Genomic DNA, 19,259 nt, shown 5'->3' on the forward strand with positions numbered 1-19,259 from the left:
TTGCAGCACTTCACTTCACTAAAAAATCCTGGGATATCACCAATGATCCTGTTATTGTACCCACACGGGGTTGTAATATGCTATTTTTTAACTCATTGGCCACGATCCTCCTTCATCAGTGTATTTGAGATACAGAACAAGAAAAGCTTTTATTACAATATACCTATGTAATTATTTAATAACAAGCGTATACACAAACAAAAGCGCATTTTTTATTTCACTATGCCTATATAGCATATTTTTAATACTCAAATCCGATGATAGTAGGATATTTATCCTGGATTGAAAATCTTCACTTTATATGTGAAAACAACCTGTTTCAAAAAACGATGTTTATCGCACAATGTCCACAGTCTATATCTACGGTAATCTGAATGATGCAAAATTATTATCGGATTCCCATTTACAAAGTACCTACATAGAAAGTAAATTTGACTCATGATAGTGTGGTTCTCTTCAAGTGTGTCGACCCGACGACGACTTCAATTAAATTAGAATTATTAAATTAAAGTTAAAATTCGAACTACTAAAATTACGTATGCCACTTAATTGTTAATTGTTCTGGGTTGTTGTATTCCAATGATTCCGAAGTTCCAAACATAGCATACTAATCTCTCTTACTTACCTTTTAATACGAAAAGTGTGTCTTATTTTTATTTAAATAATACCCTCCGTTTAGGAAAAACATCGATAAAAGTTGACAACACGTCAACGAGAAATTTAAATGTATCTAAATTGGTAGTTTTAGTTAACTATTAAAGAGGGAACATATTCACCAGCATAGATTGCAAATTTCTAGAATTTGTATTTGATTCTATATGCATTTTTTTTTATAACTACCCTTACAAAGTATAAACAAAATTAGAGATAATATCAATCCTTTTTACATCATGATCAAACGAACTTACCTGAAGTGAAGTTCGATCATAATTATCCTGTCTTCGCCGAAGAGATTTAATCTTTGACTATGTAGTAGTAGCCTATGCTACGCGCAAACCTACTCGCACAAGTTTTAGAGGGTAGAGAGAGAAAAAACCGCATTCTTTTCTCCCTCCACTATCCCACCCACAGACCGGACATTCCCAACTGCCAGGCCAACCTCATTCTTTTTAGAGCACGAAGGGGTAATAGGAAATAGTAGCAACATTGATAATTAGGGGAAAAGTGAACAGGTAGCGACAGCAACCTTCCTGGGTAGGGTGGGTAGTTAAATCTCTTCGGCGAAGACAGGATAATTATGATCGAACTTCACTTCAGGTAAGTTCGTTTGATCATGTAATTATCCTGTCTTCGTCCTCAGAGATTTAATCTTTGACTATGTAGATGTTCAGAGAGCAATCAATGTTGCTAAATAAATCAATAGTACATAAATCAAAATGACCATTTATTCATTTGTTCGCAAGGACAAATCTAAAAGAAATCAAGGTAATAAGTACTCTTTTTCAATAATAATTATGACAATCTCATCAATTAACATATACTTATAACGTATAAAAATAACAATTATGTAGTACCTATATATAATAACAATTATAAGTATGGCCCTATTGTGATAACAAAGAGTTAAATAAGCTGGTTTCAGAATTAACTATAGGTCTATTATAAAAATTCGCAAAGGCAGTTGATCGCTCGGTCCAGCCAGCTGACTTTCGAATGACATCGACGCTTAGCCCAGCGCGCGAGGCAGCCGAGGTTGCCGCGTGCCTCGTGCTGTGGGCGGTAAAAACAGAAGTGTCGATGCCACTCTCTGTGAGGGTCTGCTTTATCCAACGCCCTAGACTTTGTGATGAAGCTGACCTGTGCGGCTTCTTATAGGTCAGAATAAGGCTCTCCTCGGTATTAGATCGTAAAGATGATGTTACTAAGACATACTTTTGTAAAGTCGACGCTGGGCAAACACCAGGGCGAGAGCGGAAAAAGGTAAATTTAAAATTGGCTGAGCTCTGCCAATTGACGAGGTTTTAATTAAGTTAGTGATAGTTATAAGTAATCGATCATCAAATTCCTTTATATTTGACATTTTTATAAATGATAGAGTTTGCAATCTCTGTCCCGTGGCAAGGGCTAGCAACATAACTAACTTTTTAGACAACTGCTCTAAATTAATTGCATCATTATTCATGTCCTCTAAGTAATTTAGAACAATATTAACATCCCATGTACAAACATACCGTGGAAATGTTGGTTTTAATCGAAAAATCCCTCTGAAAAAACGTTTAAGACTTAAATCATCACTTAATTTATTTAAAGATATTAAAGAAATAGCTGACCGATGACTGTTTAATGTGCCATATGATGACCCATTTTGAAAACAATTCGTAAGAAATTCTAAAAGGGATGATATTTTGAAATCATAACAATCTAAATGCCTTTGGGAACAAAACTCCCACCATAACTTCAGGCTTGTAGTATACTGAATTCTCGTCTTCTCTGAAATTGACGATAGCATGACCTCTAATGCCGTCTCAGGTACGCATTGCCTACGGAATCCTTCCCGGATAACACACACGCTACCAGGGAAAGGTGACGGTGTAACGGGTGTGTTGATCTGAAAGGAGAGGAAACGAGATATTTACTAGGTGGAAATATTACAGTTTCTTTGATACAAAGAGACATGTAAAATGGGTACCATGGTTGAGATGGCCATTGGGGAACGACAACAATACCTGTTGCTTTGTCCGAGACAACTTTTTTCAACGTCTTTAAAATCAAAGCAAAAGGAGGGAATGCGTAAAAATAAAATTGGGACCAATCCACCGTAAACGCATCAATGTTGTATGCAAAAGGATCTTTTTTCCAGGATATGTATAGGGCACACTTTGCATTTATGCGAGAGGCGAATAAGTCTATACCTGGCTCCCCAAAACAGCGTACAATTCTAGCGAATTCTTGTGAACCTAACTCCCATTCCGTGTCAATATTTAATTTTCTGGATTCGCTGTCTGCCTCGACATTAAGTGATGACCTTATATAAGAAGCATATATAAAAATTTTCCTTGCCTCACACCAACTCCAGATTTCCCTAGTAATTTTGTTTAAATGTGGGTACTGGACGCCCCCCATTCTATTTATGTAAGAAACTGCTGTTGTGTTATCTACGCGCAAAAGTATATGACATTCTTTTTTATTATTAGCAAAAGTCATAAGACCAAAATAGGCTGCCAAAAGTTCGAGATAATTTATATTATGATTGACTCGTTCTGTGGCCGTCCAGTGACCGCCAGTTTTGTTAGTACCACACGCTGCACCCCAACCTGTTGTTGAAGCATCAGTGTAGATTTCAAGCTCATAGTTTTGATCTCTGATTGGATTAATTGCGACTAAAATGTTATTCTTCCACCACAGAAGATCATCATATAAGTTGTCCGCAACTTCCATGAATGAATCATAATTTTCATTATTATTGAGTAAAGCTAAGTACTTAGCTCTTTCTAAAGACTTTGTGTGCAGCCACCCATATACAATTGCTGGACACGCCGCGGTAATGGAGCCCAAAATACAAGCAAAATCGCGAATACGCATTCTGTTTGACGTAAATAACCGAGTTATTGGTTGTAATATTGTTTGTCTCTTTGTGTCTGGTAACTGTATAGACATTGTTTTGGAATCTAATAAAAAACCCAAGAATTTGCATGTAGTTTGGGGTGCAAGGTGAGACTTTTCGTAGTTGATAACAAAACCTAACCTAGTCAAGCAATTAATAGTAATATTTGCATTTTCTAGGCAATCTTTAGCTGAGCTTCCTAAACACAGTATATCATCCAAATACCTAACCGAAATTAGGCCTTGAGATCTTAGATATGTTGCAACAGGTTGTAAAATCTTCGTAAATATATATGGCGCCGAACAGAGCCCAAATGGGAGAGCAACAAATTCAAATAAATTGTCTTCTAAAAAAAATCGTAAAAACTTTGTATGACTTTCATGTATAGGCACTAAAAAATATGCTTCCTTAAGATCTATATTAATCATGTGACAGCCTGGAAACATTAGCTTAGACGCTGTTCTTACATCCTCCATTTTGAAATGTTCTGAATAAACATACTTGTTCAACTTTTTTAAATTTAAAATAAATCTTTTGCTACCGTCACTTTTCGGAATTAAAAATATATCAGATATAAATTGTCCCGCCACAGGATCACAATGCCTTATAGCGTTTATTTGTAGCAAGTGTTGTATTTCATTATTTATGTCAGATAGTTCGTTAGACGTAAAAGAACGACGTGGATAGTCAGAGACGTTTTGAACAGGTTTCATAATAAAAGGGATCTTATAGCCTGACACAGCGGATATTATAAAATTGTCCTCTGTAATTAATTTCCATTCATCAACAACATATTTTAGGCGCCCTGCATGTACCTGATATTGCGCAGTTAGGTCCGCCGGTTGGTTGAGGATCGCTGCGCAGGAGGAGGTGGTCGTCGTGTTGGAGGTGGAGGTGGAGGCTGACGGCGACTCGGCGGAGGCGGCGGCGGGGGTGCTCGCCTGCGTCCTTGGTATTGGTAGACTGGGGCCTGATATTGGTATGTCGGACCCGACATCGCTGCTCTCGGCCCACCGGGTCTGTGTTGATACGTGTGGCCCCCTCGCTGATATCGCGTTCCCCGGGACGTCGATGGACCTCTGGCATTTAAATTAGGAGTGGTTGATGGTGGTTGGATTAACTGGCCTGTCTTTTTTATGCCACAAGAGTCCTTCACCAACTCACCCAATTTCTCTCCAAACAGAAAAGTATCCCTTTTTCTGTCTTTAAAAGGTTCCGCTAAGGATTTATCTATTAGCGGCATAATGACTGAGTGGCGGGTATCAGTTTCAGCGTAATGAGAATCAGCTAAAATAGTACCCGCGTCATTGAGTGTCCGAATAATATCTGGGATATCCGGAGTTCGTTTCAAGAGGCCAGTCAGAGCCTTGCCTAGCGCTGAAAGCGCTTTGCCAAGTTGGTCCTGCTTTGCAAGCAGCCGTTTATCTCTCAACTTGCATGCCTCGGCCAGCATGGCTCCAATTTCCGGGTTTAGAGACGGGCTTTTTGCCAGCGGAACGTTTTTGGGAAATGGGTATTTTTTCAAAAGCTCCTCTTTCTTTTCTTTTTTAAGGCCGTCCAGCAAAATTTTCTGGAACCTCGCAGCTACTTCGGCCTGCAAATCATCACCAAACTCCAGAGGATCCGCTTCTACATTTCCTAGTTCTTGTAATAAGCTAGGGTCGAACTCATCTTCTACCAAGTTCTCCTGTCTCTCACCAGTTGTAAAGGAACACGGGCTGGTGCACGCTGTGGTTTCAGTGATTTCACTAGCGTCTCCGTATACGACATGCTTGTACGTGTAATCGTCGTATTCCACATCGCGCGTTTGCTGCTCTTCGATGTTGCAGATATCTCGCAAGTCCTCAGTTTCATTAGGTTGGTAGCCATCAAATTGTATAGCTTCATTGTGCTCGGTATGCTCTGGAATCCGAGCGAAAAAAATAATTAATAAATTTAATAAATTTCTACTGAGGGTAGATAATTATTGTCGCCCAATGAATGCAAAGGGCTTAAAAAAAGGAAGTTATATGTGAATAATATAAATACGGTATTTCCGATGAATGCAACGGAAACAACAAGATGCCCGATGAATGCAACGGGTTTTTGGATAAAACAAATAAATTAGGAATTATATCATCCGAAGAATGCAACGGATATAAAATAAAATATTTCCGATGAATGCAACGGAAATATTTGGCTTAAGCAAAAGAAATAGCTCGATGAATGCAACGGCTTTTCCTTTAATCAAAATAATATCACTTTTAAATAGAATATTTTCGATGAATGCACCGAAAATACTTGACTATAAAAAATAAAACAAATCACCTTCGTTTTGCACATCCTGCTCATTTGGAGCTATGTTTTGCGACTGATCAGTGCGCCGTTTACGTTTTGCTTCAAGTTTTTCTTCGTACATTTTTAATTTTCTCATCCATCTTTCTTCTCGAGATTCACCATGCGGTCGCTTCGACATAATTAACTTTAACTTTAACTCAACTTCACTTTTATTGCACTTGTGCGAACGCCGCGCGCGCACGGACAAGAATGAGGTTGGCCTGGCAGTTGGGAATGTCCGGTCTGTGGGTGGGATAGTGGAGGGAGAAAAGAATGCGGTTTTTTCTCTCTCTACCCTCTAAAACTTGTGCGAGTAGGTTTGCGCGTAGCATAGGCTACTACTACATAGTCAAAGATTAAATCTCTGAGGACGAAGACAGGATAATTAAACGATGATAATGGCAAATAACGCAACCTTGAAAAATGTTAAATGGTTATCTTGCATTTTTTTTGTGGTTGCACGTACACTAAATTACTTCTTTTTTTTAACACGCTTTTATTTTACTTGATCAATCTCAAATTACAATACAGCTATGTATATTAATAATGTCTTAAGAGTATTATACCTCTTGACAATAGATCTATACTTTGTCTGGTTGTAGCGAAATTATCTGTTTCTTAATTTAAACCTTTTTTGAGTACTACAGGATAGAGGGCTTACAACACTGGTATGCCGTGGAGAAGTATGAGAAGCAGTCAGAAATGCTATGCCATAGTAATGTATTGAAATTGAAAAGAGCATTTTTGGCTCAGAATCTTAATCTGATAGTTTTTAAATAAATAAACTATAGTGGGTACGCTCTATACACCACTCCAGACATATATTTGCATGTAAAAGACCAAGTAGCATTTAAACTTGCACACTACCAGATAATTATCACAATAGTACATGATTCATACAAAAGAAATATATATATAAATATAATTATCCCATAATAATAAAAATTTATCATTGAATGTAAATTTCCATACCGGAAAAATATCCTGACATTTAGAAAATAGATAAGATGCGCTTATTTTATTTCCTTCCACTCGGTTTACTTAATATTAAAAATGCAAGGTACTTAGTTGGTCTAAATTAACCAACACGACCTTGTTTCTCATTATTTCAACAATAAATAGTCATTAGAATCCAGAAACTTTGACATGAAGTCGACAAATATTTAATTTGTTGCAATCTGATTCAGAGCAATCCACGGTTTTCACAAGACTAGGTATCTAGATTCTACATAGTTGCTTCTAGATTATTAGGAAAGCACTATTGGAGAGGTTATTGACCTCTGGGACTGAAGAAGTAAAACGCATTTAACCTTAATAATTAGCAATATGTATTTTTTTCTCTACAAAAGCAAGGGATATGCTTACGAAAAGAAAAACAATAATACATACTTAGATCTGTAGATACTGGTCTTCGGTATGAGAAATTTGAATTAAGAACCAAGTATGGCATTATATAATAAATGTACACATTTGTGTATAAATACGCCATATAATGTTATCATGACTACAAGTAAGAGCCCTTCATGGCGGATAATATAAGCATTTTAAGAACATGTTTTAATTTGCGACTTTGACCTGAGGCCTCAGCATTGTGTTTAACTATCTGGCTCATAATGAAATCTGAATCTAGAAACACTTCCCAAAAAGATACTTATCCTGTTAGCTTCGTGTACAGATTCTTTCGTTGCATAAAACTAATATTGATTAGAATTGTGCTTTGGAAATATTTGCAAAAGCACAAATCGAAGACCTCTACCAAATATAGGTATACTAGCTTTTACCCGCGGCTTCGCCCGCGTAATAAAAGTATTCATTAAGATTTTCATTTGGATCCGTAGGGACCGTAGGTTTCTCTGCAGGTATATTTATCTGCGATTATTTCGATTGCACATAATACTTTTGCTTGCAATGATTGTAGAAATATTACACATCGACCACAGCGTAGGTAATTCTATATACGCTGGGGAAACCTTTATAAACATCCCACATAGCCCGTATTTCGACACTATGATCGGTGGGTAAAAAGTACTTTTTTCTATTATCCCTTACAATTTTTTACATTTTGCTTAAGTATACTTATCGCAAACGTAATCTTCAAGCAAGCAAACAACGATCGTCTTAGAGCACATTGATTGTAAGAGACCGCCGACCGATTATCCGTATCCCTCTAACGATACCCATATTATCCGTATCCGTATCCGTATCCGTATCCGTATCGCTAACGCTATCGCTATCGCTATCGCTATCGCCATCGCCATCGCCATCGCTATCGCTATCGCTATCGCTATCGCTATCGCTATCGCTATCCCTATCGCTATCTCTATCGCTATCCCTATCGCTATCCCTATCGCTATCCCTATCGCTTTCCCTATCGCTATCCCTATCGCTATCCCTATCCCTATCCCTATCCCTTATCAAGATGTTTAATGATATAACACTTTAAGTTCTCGCGCTTTGCACGCAATCCGTTAAATTAACTAAGTACGATGGTACAGTAATGATATCTGACTCTAGAAACCTAACCCGAGGAGTGCCTCAAGGCTCTATACTCGGCCCTTTACTGTATATTATATACGCTGCTGATATCACCAAAAGCATCAAAAACTGCAATTATCACCTATACGCAGATGACGTTCAACTATATTATGCAGCCCGTCCAAGTCAGTTCGATGAGGCACTACAAAAAATAAGTACAGACCTGGAAAATATCTCCACTTGGGCAGATAATAACGGATTACTGTTGAACCCACTTAAATCAAAGTTTATGATACTCGGATCCAAAGTACAACTCTCTAGGATTTTATGTAATGAACCTAAAATTTTTATAAGGGGTTCACTGATCGAACGCGTAGACGAGGCTAGAAACTTGGGATTAGTCATTGACAACCAGCTGAGGTTTGAGAAGCATATAGGAGAATTAGTGAAGTCGTGTTTTTTTCGTCTTAAGGTCTTATACCAAGTACGATACCTCTTAAATGAGGAAATTCGTAAGTTGTTGTGCGAATCGCTGGTACTCTCTAAGTTAAATTATGCAGACATTGTGTACGGGCCACGACTATTGGAAAAAACTCGTCGTCTTATCCAAAGAGTCCAAAATGCCTGTTTCCGTTTTTGTAGCTCAATACCACCGAGAACACACATTACACCATACCTCAACAAAGCATCCATATTAAACATGTCCTCACGGAGGCACTTACATCTAGCTAGTCTCTTATTTGGCGTTTTGAATGACAAAAAGCCCCATTACTTATTCTCTAAAATACGCATATCCTCTTTCCATGAACGACATGGTACACGGTCTACCAGGCGATGTCTCCTAGAAGCTCACCCTCACAAAACTGTTGCTTTTACAGGCTGTTTCCGGTATCTCGCAACCAGGTGCTGGAACAATATCCCGCCCCCGATTCGTCAAATTAAAACTAAATTTACTTTTAAACGTCATTTTAAAAAATATCTTTTAGAAAAACAAAGTTTGGGTATCCCTTATGGCTACCTGGTTGCAGATTACCGGATTTAGCTTCAGGTTTAGCTCTAGCTGTAGCAATTATTTTACTATCTATCGATCTAACAGATCAAACACACATTTCTTTTCATCATAGCATTCATCTCACTCGTTTCATAGGCAATTATTTATAGATATTTTAGGTATATAATTTCATCTCTTTACAATATTTCTTATTCAATCAATTATGTGTTATCGTGATCTGATCCGGTTCCGGCAGAATATCAGTGCTGCTGCCTCAGGGCGTAGCGTAATACTGAGCCGTGACCCTTTTGTCTTGTTGCGACGCGCACAGTATCATAGTACGCTATTGTAAAAATCTGTGTAATTTCCTGTTTTCCAATTTGCTTATTATGTATTCTAATTCTTTTTTGTAACTTATTTCTTTTGTGTATTCTGTGTGTATTGTGACAAACAAATAAACGTATATCTATCTATCTATCTTTGTACACATATTTAAAGTCACATACAGGTCGAACGCGATTAATTAACATTATTTTTACCTTTTTTCCCAACGTTTCGGCCAGGTTGCACTGGCCGTGGTCGCGGAAGACTGACGTCCCAGCAAAATGTCACCGGAGATGTAAACAACACAAAACTACCCGATATTAATTTATATAAATGTTCGGGGTAGACAAATAAATATAATCTACCCGCTTTTAGTTAATGTTTATTTCCCACCATGTTTATTTTAAAGGTAAAAATAATGTTAATTAATCGCGTTCGACCTGTATGTGACTTTAAATATATGTTTAATGATTTCTTATCAAGTGCTAAAATATAAAGTTTCATGGTTTTATCATTTAAAATTAAGAAATCCCATACAAACTTTCAACCTCTTTTTCAACCCCTTCATCCCTTTTTTTCGAAATAAAAAGTAGCCTATGTTCTGTCTCAGGGTCTAAAGATTGTCTGTTCCAAATTTCATCAAAATCGGTTGCGTGGTTTAAGCGGGAAAGCGTAACAGACAGACAGACAGACAGACAGACAGACAGAGTTACTTTCGCATTTATAATATTAGTATGGATAACAACTTCTTTTTAAAACAGAAATCCTGAAATGTATTTAGCTTGACGTATACAAACCATGTACTTATGTAAATAAAACTTCCTCATTTAGAAAAAATACTAATTTATTAATCAGCTATTAAGTATAATCATAAAGTTATCAATTTATCATCCTCCTTGCGTTATTCCGGCATTTGCCACGGTTCATGGGAGCCTGGGATTCGATTTGACAACAAATCCCAAGATCATCACAAACTGTCATTTGTTTAATGTGTCATAAACTTCACAATTATAGTCATCCTTGCCATGTGCAAGACTGGTGCTAGCCCTCATTTTGTGGGCTTTTTCATATCGTCGTTGTATGGTATCAAATTATCTCCAACGTCCGCCGACTCCGCCGATGTCATTAATATTATATATAAAAATCAGCACCACTAAGTCCTGGTCACACACACAACACACGTTGCCAAAATAGTAACATACAAAAATATTCACTGCCACTAGCACTATACTTCCGGCCACTTCGAAATCCAACAAATAGGCTGTTAGCCTAGATGATAAACGAAAAATAGCAAGTGGGAGTGTATCTTCTTCTGTTTTTGCTGCTTTACAATAAAGAATTGTAATTGCTTAAATCAGTTTGCCCGAATGAAGAATCAAGAGAGAACTCTTATAATATTGTAAATAACCTGTAAAAATAAAATAAAAAAGTACACTATAAAAACATGGTGAAAAATAACTGAAAATGTGAAAATAATATCTGGATTGTTACATAACCATCACCTACCTTTTGAAAGGGGTAGGTCTACGGCTCCAATTTCAGTTATTTTATCTCCTTTGTGGGTTTGAGAATTATTTCACATTTTGTGCTCTGAACATCCTACAATATGTAAACAATAAATCGCAAAGAATGAAGTTGCGAAATATAATTGATGATCAAACGAACTTACCAAGTGAAGTTCGATCACAATTATGTGAGCAACTTCATTCGACGCGATTTATAACAACCCACCCTCAATATTAAAAAGATTGTTGACTGACGTCACCCTACCCTACTTTCTACTTCAAAATGGTGAAATAATTCCACAATATTTATGCTGTAAACAAAATGATTGGAAAATGGCGGTTAGTGGACCTGCCATGTCACCGAGGGAGTGGGAGCAAGTTTTTTTTTTTAGTGTTGCCAGTATAAAAGAAAAATAAACCTTTAAAAACCGTGCAAGGCTGATGCGTGGGGGCGTAACTACAATATGTAAACAATAAATCGCGTCGAATGAAGTTGCTCACATAATTGTGATCGAACTTCACTTGGTAAGTTCGTTTGATCATCAATTTTAGCGCTAAATTTAGAAAGTACTTCAACTATTAAAATGTTCATTTTTAGGGTTCCGTAGTCAACTAGGAACCCTTATAGTTTCGCCATGTCTGTCTGTCCGTCAGTCCGTCCGTCCGTCCGTCCGTCCGTCCGTCCGTCCGTCCGCGGATAATCTCAGTAACCGTTAGCACTAGAAAGCTGAAATTTGGTACCAATATGTAGATGAATCACGCCGACAAAGTGCAAAAATAAAAAATGGAAAAAAATGTTTCATTAGGGTACCCCCCCTACATGTAAAGTGGGAGATGATTTTTTTTTTCATTCCAACCCTAACGTGTGATATATTGTTGGATAGGTATTTAAAAATGAATAAGGGTTTGCTAAGATAGTTTTTTGATAATATTTATATTTTCGGAAATAATCACTCCTAAAGGAAAAAAAAGTGCGTCCCCCCCCTCTAACTTTTGAACCATATGTTTAAAAATTATGAAAAAAATCATAAAAGTAGAACTTTATAAAGACTTTCTAGGAAAATTATTTTGAACTTGATAGGTTCAGTAGTTTTTGAGAAAAATACGGAAAACTACGGAACCCTACACTGAGCGTGGCCCGACACGCTCTTATTATTATTATTCCTCTTTATTTCTTTCAAATTATTATTATTATTATTATTATTATTATTCAATTATAGGCGAGCAGCTATTCAGCTGATGAGCCTATGTCACACAGTGTCTCATGATTTATAGTTAGCAAAGTCATGTCACTATCTTATTATTTAAAAGCCACTTGTCTAGTCTGTTTTTAAACACATTCACTGAGGGAGCAGTAACAACACTATCCGGTAAACTGTTCCAAGCCGCTACAACACGATTGGATAGGGAATGATATGCAGCTTTAGTAGTAGTAGGAGTGCGAATCAGTTTTAGGCTGTGACCTCGGGTCTCGCGGCTGGTACTTCTCATAGCGACTACTTTGTGAATGTCGGGGAGGTTGTAACAGTGGGTAACAATCTTGAAACATTCGATAAGGTCTCCTCTCGCTCTCCTGTCCTTAAGCGTGGGCAGCTTCAGTATACTTAGCCTTTGCTCGTAAGGTAGGCGTCTCAGCTGGAAAGGCATCTTGGTGGCTCTTCGCTGCACACTCTCTAAAAGGTCAATGTCTTTGACAAAGTATGGATTCCAAACTTGGAATGCATACTCAAGCAAGGGTCGTACATATGTTTTGTATATTTTCCTAAAAACTTCCACAGATATGCATTGAAAGGACCTTTTTATAACATACAGGAACGAGTTTGCCTTTTTTACTATATTCCTATTCTTGGCCGGTTTTTTAGTAACTGTTTGAACGTGGAGTTTGTATAAATTAGGTAAATATGATTTTTTGCAAGACGAACTTGAAGAAACATTTTCAACTGTTCAAATGGCATTTTGATTAAACTGGAAGCTTGGTTCAAAGGACTTCATTTAAAAAAAACCGGTCAAGAGCGTGTCGGGCCACGCTCAGTGTAGGGTTCCGTAGTTTTCCGTATTTTTCTCAAAAACTACTGAACCTATCAAGTTCAAAACAATTTTCCTAGAAAGTGTTTATAAAGTTCTACTTTCATGATTTTTTTCATATTTTTTAAACATATGGTTCAAAAGTTAGAGGGGGGGGGACGCACTTTTTTTTTCCTTTAGGAGCGATTATTTCCGAAAATATTAATATTATCAAAAAACGATCTTAGTAAACCCTTATTCATTTTTAAACACCTATCCAACAATATATCATACGTTGGGGTTGGAATGAAAAAAAATCAGCCCCCACTTTACATGTAGGGGGGGTACCCTAATAAAACATTTTTTTTCCATTTTTTATTTTTGCACTTTGTTGGCGTGATTGATATACATACTTGTACCAAATTTAAGCTTTCTAGTGCTTACGGTTACTGAGATTATCCGCGGACGGACGGACGGACGGACAGACAGACATGGCGAAACTATAAGGGTTCCTAGTTGACTACGGAACCTTAAAAAGACTAAGTAATTAAAATATGAAATCGACGAATCACTAAAATATATTTTTTACTTTTAAAAAGTTATCTACGGCTGTACTGTTGTAGGGATTATGATGTTTTGCCTAGGAATGAACCACCGTTCAGAATTGGCGGCGTAAATAATTTATATGGGATATCGGTCCGACATCCGATATCGGATCGGATAATGTGAAAACGCACTTAAGGTCACACAAAATATTATTTCAGAAAATAATTTGACCTTCACTTAACAGCCTTGATTTCTCTGATCTCTTGACTCACTCAAAGTCTCAACTTGTGTATGTAATATAATTTTTGACCATGTTCAAACTTTAGTTTACATCAAATTTAGATCTAGACCGGACCGGATATTAAAAATGACGTTTTTGTATGAGAAGAATGTCACTTTGAATCTGATCTGACATAATCGTCATCACATCGTAGTTTTAAGTACTTGACTTAAATAGTACATTTTAGAGGCATTGATGTCCAAGAGGCGTCCAAGAATGGCATCAGAACTATATCATTCAATTATTGTGCATTCCTGCCTAGCTTATTGTGTCCCACTGCTGGGCAAAGGCCTCCCCCTCTTTTTCCATTCATCTCGGTTTTGAGCGACAACTGGCCAGTCTCAAAAAGGATTCTGTTCATATTATTGAAAAAGTATTTTTTTAGATTAAAATTTAAAATGTTTATATTAAGTACCAGTTTTACGAATAACATTTACTTTTTACGTGAAAATACATCGAAAAAAAAAACTTTAAAAAAATTACACAAAAAAAATTTGGCGAAATTAGCTGGACGTCATGTAACATTTTATCTTTGTTTTGTCCTCAAGAAATGCGTTATTCAAACCTTTTGGTTTCCTCATGTTACGTTACACCGTGAATTTGACCGCCTTTGTCCGAGATGTGTATAGCCAAAGAGGATCGAGTATTATAGAGAGTTACTGTCAAAGTAAAATGTGTAATCACAGTACATACACTGAGAGAAAATACAACCAGTTTTCATGTTCGTTCAACAAGTTTTTTGGTTAAAATAGCGCCTACGTGCTCTTTGGTTCAAACAACAAGCTACTTGTCATTTGAATCGGCAATATATTTGAATCAACAAGTCGATTTTATAAAAACAACCTGACACTTATTGTTTTAAACATACGTTTCGCTGATTCAAACGGATAAACCGCAACAAGTCGAACTTGTTAAATTCACAATGCAAATTTCTCTCAATGTAGAGTGCCATCTATCGACACAAGCTTAAAACTTTTGAACCTCAGTTTTGACAATTTGGCCCATAACATAATGTTAGCTTGATATGTGTTAAAATGAGAAATATTAATATTAGCGCCATCTAGCCGAGCGTTCCCCAAAGGTGTAACGCCATCCACCGTACCTTTTTCTCTAGGACTTTGAGTTACGTTTTTTTCATAGACTTTATCCGTCTGTACGGAGTTACATAATTATGTCTTTGGGATAGCATAGCTTGGCCACAAATTTCTTCAATAAATTAGGTACACCCAATACCAAAAACATCCGATACTCCCATGATACTAGTGCGGTATCCATTTCGATTAATCATAAATTAATTAATTACAAACAGTTGCAAAGTTACTGAAAGGTTTTCCCGTAAGACCACCCTCGTTTGATTACGGAAATATTTAATGAAAATTGTAATTGGTTATTGAGTTAAACGCCCTTGGAAACTTTAGTTTTGTATTTCAATTATTTGTTATAATATTGGATGGAAAGGGCAATTTTTAATTAGTTGTAAAGTAAATTAGGGAAAAAGTTGTATTTACGCAAAGTCAACTTTAAACAAAACTAAATAATTTGATATTTTGCTATAAAGCGAAGGGCCTATTTTAGGTTTATGCCAGATAACAAGTTGTATGATAAGTCTTACACCGTGTTTTAGTTCAAATACTTTATATAAGTTTCAGTTTGAATAATCGTGGAAGAGCGGTGCCTCCCAACGCAGGCAAATATATTGCTTACCGGGACACCGTCCCTCAAATCATTTGTACTGTTTTTTATGAAATAAATAATTTTGTAATTTTGTTTGTACTTTTGTAATTTTGTTTTGCGTTAGATTCAATAAGGTCCACTTGCACCATCAATTACTTACTGTCAAAAATGGTGGGTTAGTCTTCTGGTTAACCCTCAGTTTTCGTTGGTGCAAGTGGCCCTAATAGATTATGCATTTTAGCAAATATACAGGGTGTTTCAATGAACCTAAGACAAAATAAGTGATTCGGCTCTATTAACGACGAAGAATATAATACACGTATTGAGCTTTTAAAATTCTAATTAAATTTTGCTAATTTTCTAAAATAAACAAATCAAACTTTCGAAGTGTGGTCACTCATTGGTGTTTTTATCAGTTGTCAACAATTTTGGATTATAGTGACAATTAACACGTCAGAATGCATTTTATTCATAAATTATCAGCCTAGATTAGATACAGAAAAAGGTGAGTTTATACTACAAAACTAGCCTCGAACTTTTTTTTCTTAACAACCTTATAGGTAGGGTAACCATGCTGTGACCAAAATAACAGGATTTAGGAAAATAATGATAGTAATGTTTATTAACTAGTTTAACAACACGCGACCTAACAAAGGTTTTTAGCAATAGGAAGACTAGTTTAATGAAAATGTTTTGTATTACGTTCACTGAAATACCCTGTATAATAATGTCAACTAAGTCTAAGGGCCACTTTTTCAAAGTAAAGTTTTCCACCCCACTTTTTTTGGTTTGGAAAATTTTATGTGGTTTCCATTCAAAATCGCGAGCTCTTTCAATCCTAATAGGAGAAAAAAGGGTCCCAAGGTTTTTTTCCCGTTCCGTTACCATTTTCTCATACATTTTGTATGGCGGTAACGGAATGGAAGGTTCGAAAAAATGTACGGAAATCTTGGGACATTTTGTTTCTCCTATCAGGATCGATAGACCTCGCGATGCTGACTATTATTTAATCGCGTAAAAAAATACCCATGTTACAAAAAAGTGGGGTGGACAACATTGAAAAAAAAAAATGACCATAAATCTTACCGGTTTAAAACGAAGATGGCAGCATGGTGGTAGTTGTCACGATCTTGCCTATTATGCGCGCGCGACGCACCCTGTCGAAATAAATATGATAATTAAATATAACATCCATACCACAGTATAATAAAGAGTACTATCGTACAGTATGGCCACTCCCGCTCCCCGCTGAAAGTGTCGCCCACCCCCTCTCGGTTACCTCACAGTTACCGCCTGTCAAAAACGCGTACAGTCGACCTGTCATATTTCACTCATACAAGCATAGTAAGCGTTAACCTACACACGCTTAGACTGTGTGCTAGTAACGCGCCCCTTTCATATATTTGATCGCCAGTGTCCGAGGTGTGTCCATACTAAAATTACAAATGATAAAGTGTGTGTGTATGTCTGTTTGTTTGTCCGTCTTTCACGGCAAAACGGAGCGACGAATTGACGTGATTTTTTAAGTGGAGATAGTTGAAGGGATGGAGAGTGACATAGGCTACTTTTTGTTTCTTTCTAACCCTCCACTTCCCATAAATGGGAGGTGGAAATTTGTATGGAGAATTCCGAAATTTTCGAATTTAACGCGAGCGAAGCCGCGGGCCAAAGCTAGTTGTTTTATAAGCCGCCGGGTGTCCTAGAAGTCGACTGTGGTATATGGGTTAAATTGTGGCGTAGGCGAGAGGCTGGCAACATGTTACTGCAATGTCACAATTTCGTTTTGTTTCAACCCCTTAATTGCCAAGAGTGGAACCACACTAGAGTTGTTTTATGTGCTCTGCCTACCGCTTTATGGGATACAGACGTAACTGTATTTACATTGTTTTGTTGTTTGCTTTTTGTAATTGTTTTGACGTCCGGTCTGGCTCAGTCGGTAGTGACCCTGCCTGCTAAGCTGCGGTCCTGGGTTCGAATCCCGGTAAGGGCATTTATTAGTGTGATGAGCACAGATATGTTCCTGAGTCATGAATGTTTTCTTTGTATATAAGTATGTATTTATCCATGTAAGCTTTGCTTAGTTTGGGGCTAGGTTGATCTGTGTAAGGTGTCCCCCAATATTTATTTTTATTTATTTATTTATGTATGTATTATTTTGTTTATCCCGCATTTAAGTATATTTATACGAAAACTATACCTACACTAAAATAACCAACAACCCCATGTTTTCATATTTCTTGTCTATTTTCACAACCCAACTCCGATGTTATTCATGACCAATAACAAGCGTGTCACATGGAAACTTATTTATGCCCCCGATACTAACAATACTTTTGTGCTGTAAAATGCATGTCTCCCGAGGGTAGGTGAAATGTGTTTCAGACACACAACTTTGTGTCTTGAGTGTCCTGAAGCTTCCTGAAGAACTTGAGAGGCACTTTTGATGACCGGTCTGGCGCAGTCGGTAGTGACCCTGCCTGCTGCGCCGCGGTCCCGGGTTCGAATCCCGGTAAGGGCATTTATTAGTGTGATGAGCACAGATATTTGTTCCTGAGTCATGGATATTATATATATTTTATATATATCGTTGTCTGAGTACCCACAACAGAAGCCTTCTTGAGCTTACCGTGGGACTCAGTCAATCTGTGTAAGAATGTCCTATAATATTTATTTATTTATTTATTTATTTACTTTAGCGATATAGAATTAAGAGGATACGGTAGCGAAAATGCTAAAATGGAAAGGAGCCCCCCTTTCAACTTGGGAATTTTAGTTAAAGTGTTATTAACTAGAGTTATCGAAAAACTCAGTCAAAAGATATTTAAAAAAAATCTTTAAAATCGAGGTTCCGCTCTCGACTCTTTCCTCCTTCAAAACTTAATCAATCGGAACGAAGTTTGAGAATCTGAATAACAATAAAATAATCTATGTCGGACCGTTTAGCTACCAATCTTGAGTATCACACCTTTTTTTGCGCCACAATGAAAAAGGCCGTTTTTGGAAATTTTTGATTGGCTCTAGAGTCTTTAAAAAGCAGAATATAAAAAAAATCAAAACGGTCCGACACAGACAAAAATAATATCAATCTGTGTTGAAAAAACCATTGCTCTATCTTCAAAAACCAGGGAGGAAATAGTCGAGAGCGTTTGTATGGAGAATTGAACCCTACCGTATCGTCTTAAATGTTAAGCCTGACCAGAAATATATTATGAATACGTACTATGTTGCGGAATTTCATTGGAACCTCCTTTCTACTATACTGAACTGTCAACGCATAACATCAGAATAACAGCGCGCTCTTGAGAATAGTCATATTAAATTTTCTGTGGGCTACTTTACCACAGTGACATTGACACTTGACACTTGACACTGACAATTCTGTGATGTGTGTATGTAACAATATTATTAAACTCATCAACCCGGAAATAGTTCTGGGTTGATAAGTTTCGTAAGATTGTAGTAGGCGTTTTGTGTCACCGCCTCAAGCCGGGCAGGCTGACCACCAGCGCTGAAACCACGGAAAGGTGGGGCTTCAGCACATAGCTGAGAGTGTCCACTTGTCACGTAGATTGTAAGGTATTTTTTCTCATATTGTATAAG

At 37.1% G+C, this 19,259-nt stretch overlaps 2 protein-coding genes across 2 annotated transcripts; both read right to left on the reverse strand.

Annotated features, from left to right (window-relative positions):
- Window positions 1-1,325: 1,325 nt before the first annotated feature.
- LOC125230211 lies at window positions 1,326-4,765 on the reverse strand. The gene is made up of 2 exons (XM_048135295.1): window positions 4,360-4,765; window positions 1,326-2,548 (listed from the first exon to the last, which is right to left on the reverse strand). The coding sequence occupies exons 1-2, from the start codon at window positions 4,628-4,630 to the stop codon at window positions 2,511-2,513; spliced, it is 309 nt and encodes a 102-aa protein (XP_047991252.1). The 5' UTR covers window positions 4,631-4,765; the 3' UTR covers window positions 1,326-2,510.
- A 12-nt stretch (window positions 4,766-4,777) lies between these two features.
- On the reverse strand, window positions 4,778-6,054 carry LOC125230731. Its single transcript, XM_048135991.1, has 3 exons — window positions 5,852-6,054; window positions 4,932-5,446; window positions 4,778-4,831 (listed from the first exon to the last, which is right to left on the reverse strand). Exons 1-3 carry the CDS (start codon window positions 5,997-5,999, stop codon window positions 4,778-4,780), a joined length of 717 nt encoding a protein of 238 aa, XP_047991948.1. The 5' UTR covers window positions 6,000-6,054.
- Window positions 6,055-19,259: the final 13,205 nt, after the last annotated feature.

Source organism: Leguminivora glycinivorella, chromosome 10, assembly GCF_023078275.1.
Source record: "Leguminivora glycinivorella isolate SPB_JAAS2020 chromosome 10, LegGlyc_1.1, whole genome shotgun sequence".
In the NCBI taxonomy this organism is placed as follows: Eukaryota; Metazoa; Arthropoda; class Insecta; order Lepidoptera; family Tortricidae; genus Leguminivora; species Leguminivora glycinivorella.

Coding starts and splice junctions, on each gene's coding strand:
- LOC125230731 (XM_048135991.1), bottom strand. CDS start 5,999: ATGTCGAAGCGACCGCATGGTGAATCTCGAGAAGAAAGATGGATGAGA. Junction 5,447..5,851: donor GCAGGATGTGCAAAACGAAG/GTGATTTGTTTT, acceptor CTCGGATTCCAG/AGCATACCGAGCACAATGAA. Junction 4,832..4,931: donor AGCAGGACCAACTTGGCAAA/GCGCTTTCAGCG, acceptor GTACTATTTTAG/CTGATTCTCATTACGCTGAA.
- LOC125230211 (XM_048135295.1), bottom strand. CDS start 4,630: ATGCCAGAGGTCCATCGACGTCCCGGGGAACGCGATATCAGCGAGGGG. Junction 2,549..4,359: donor ACCTAACTGCGCAATATCAG/GTACATGCAGGG, acceptor CTCTCCTTTCAG/ATCAACACACCCGTTACACC.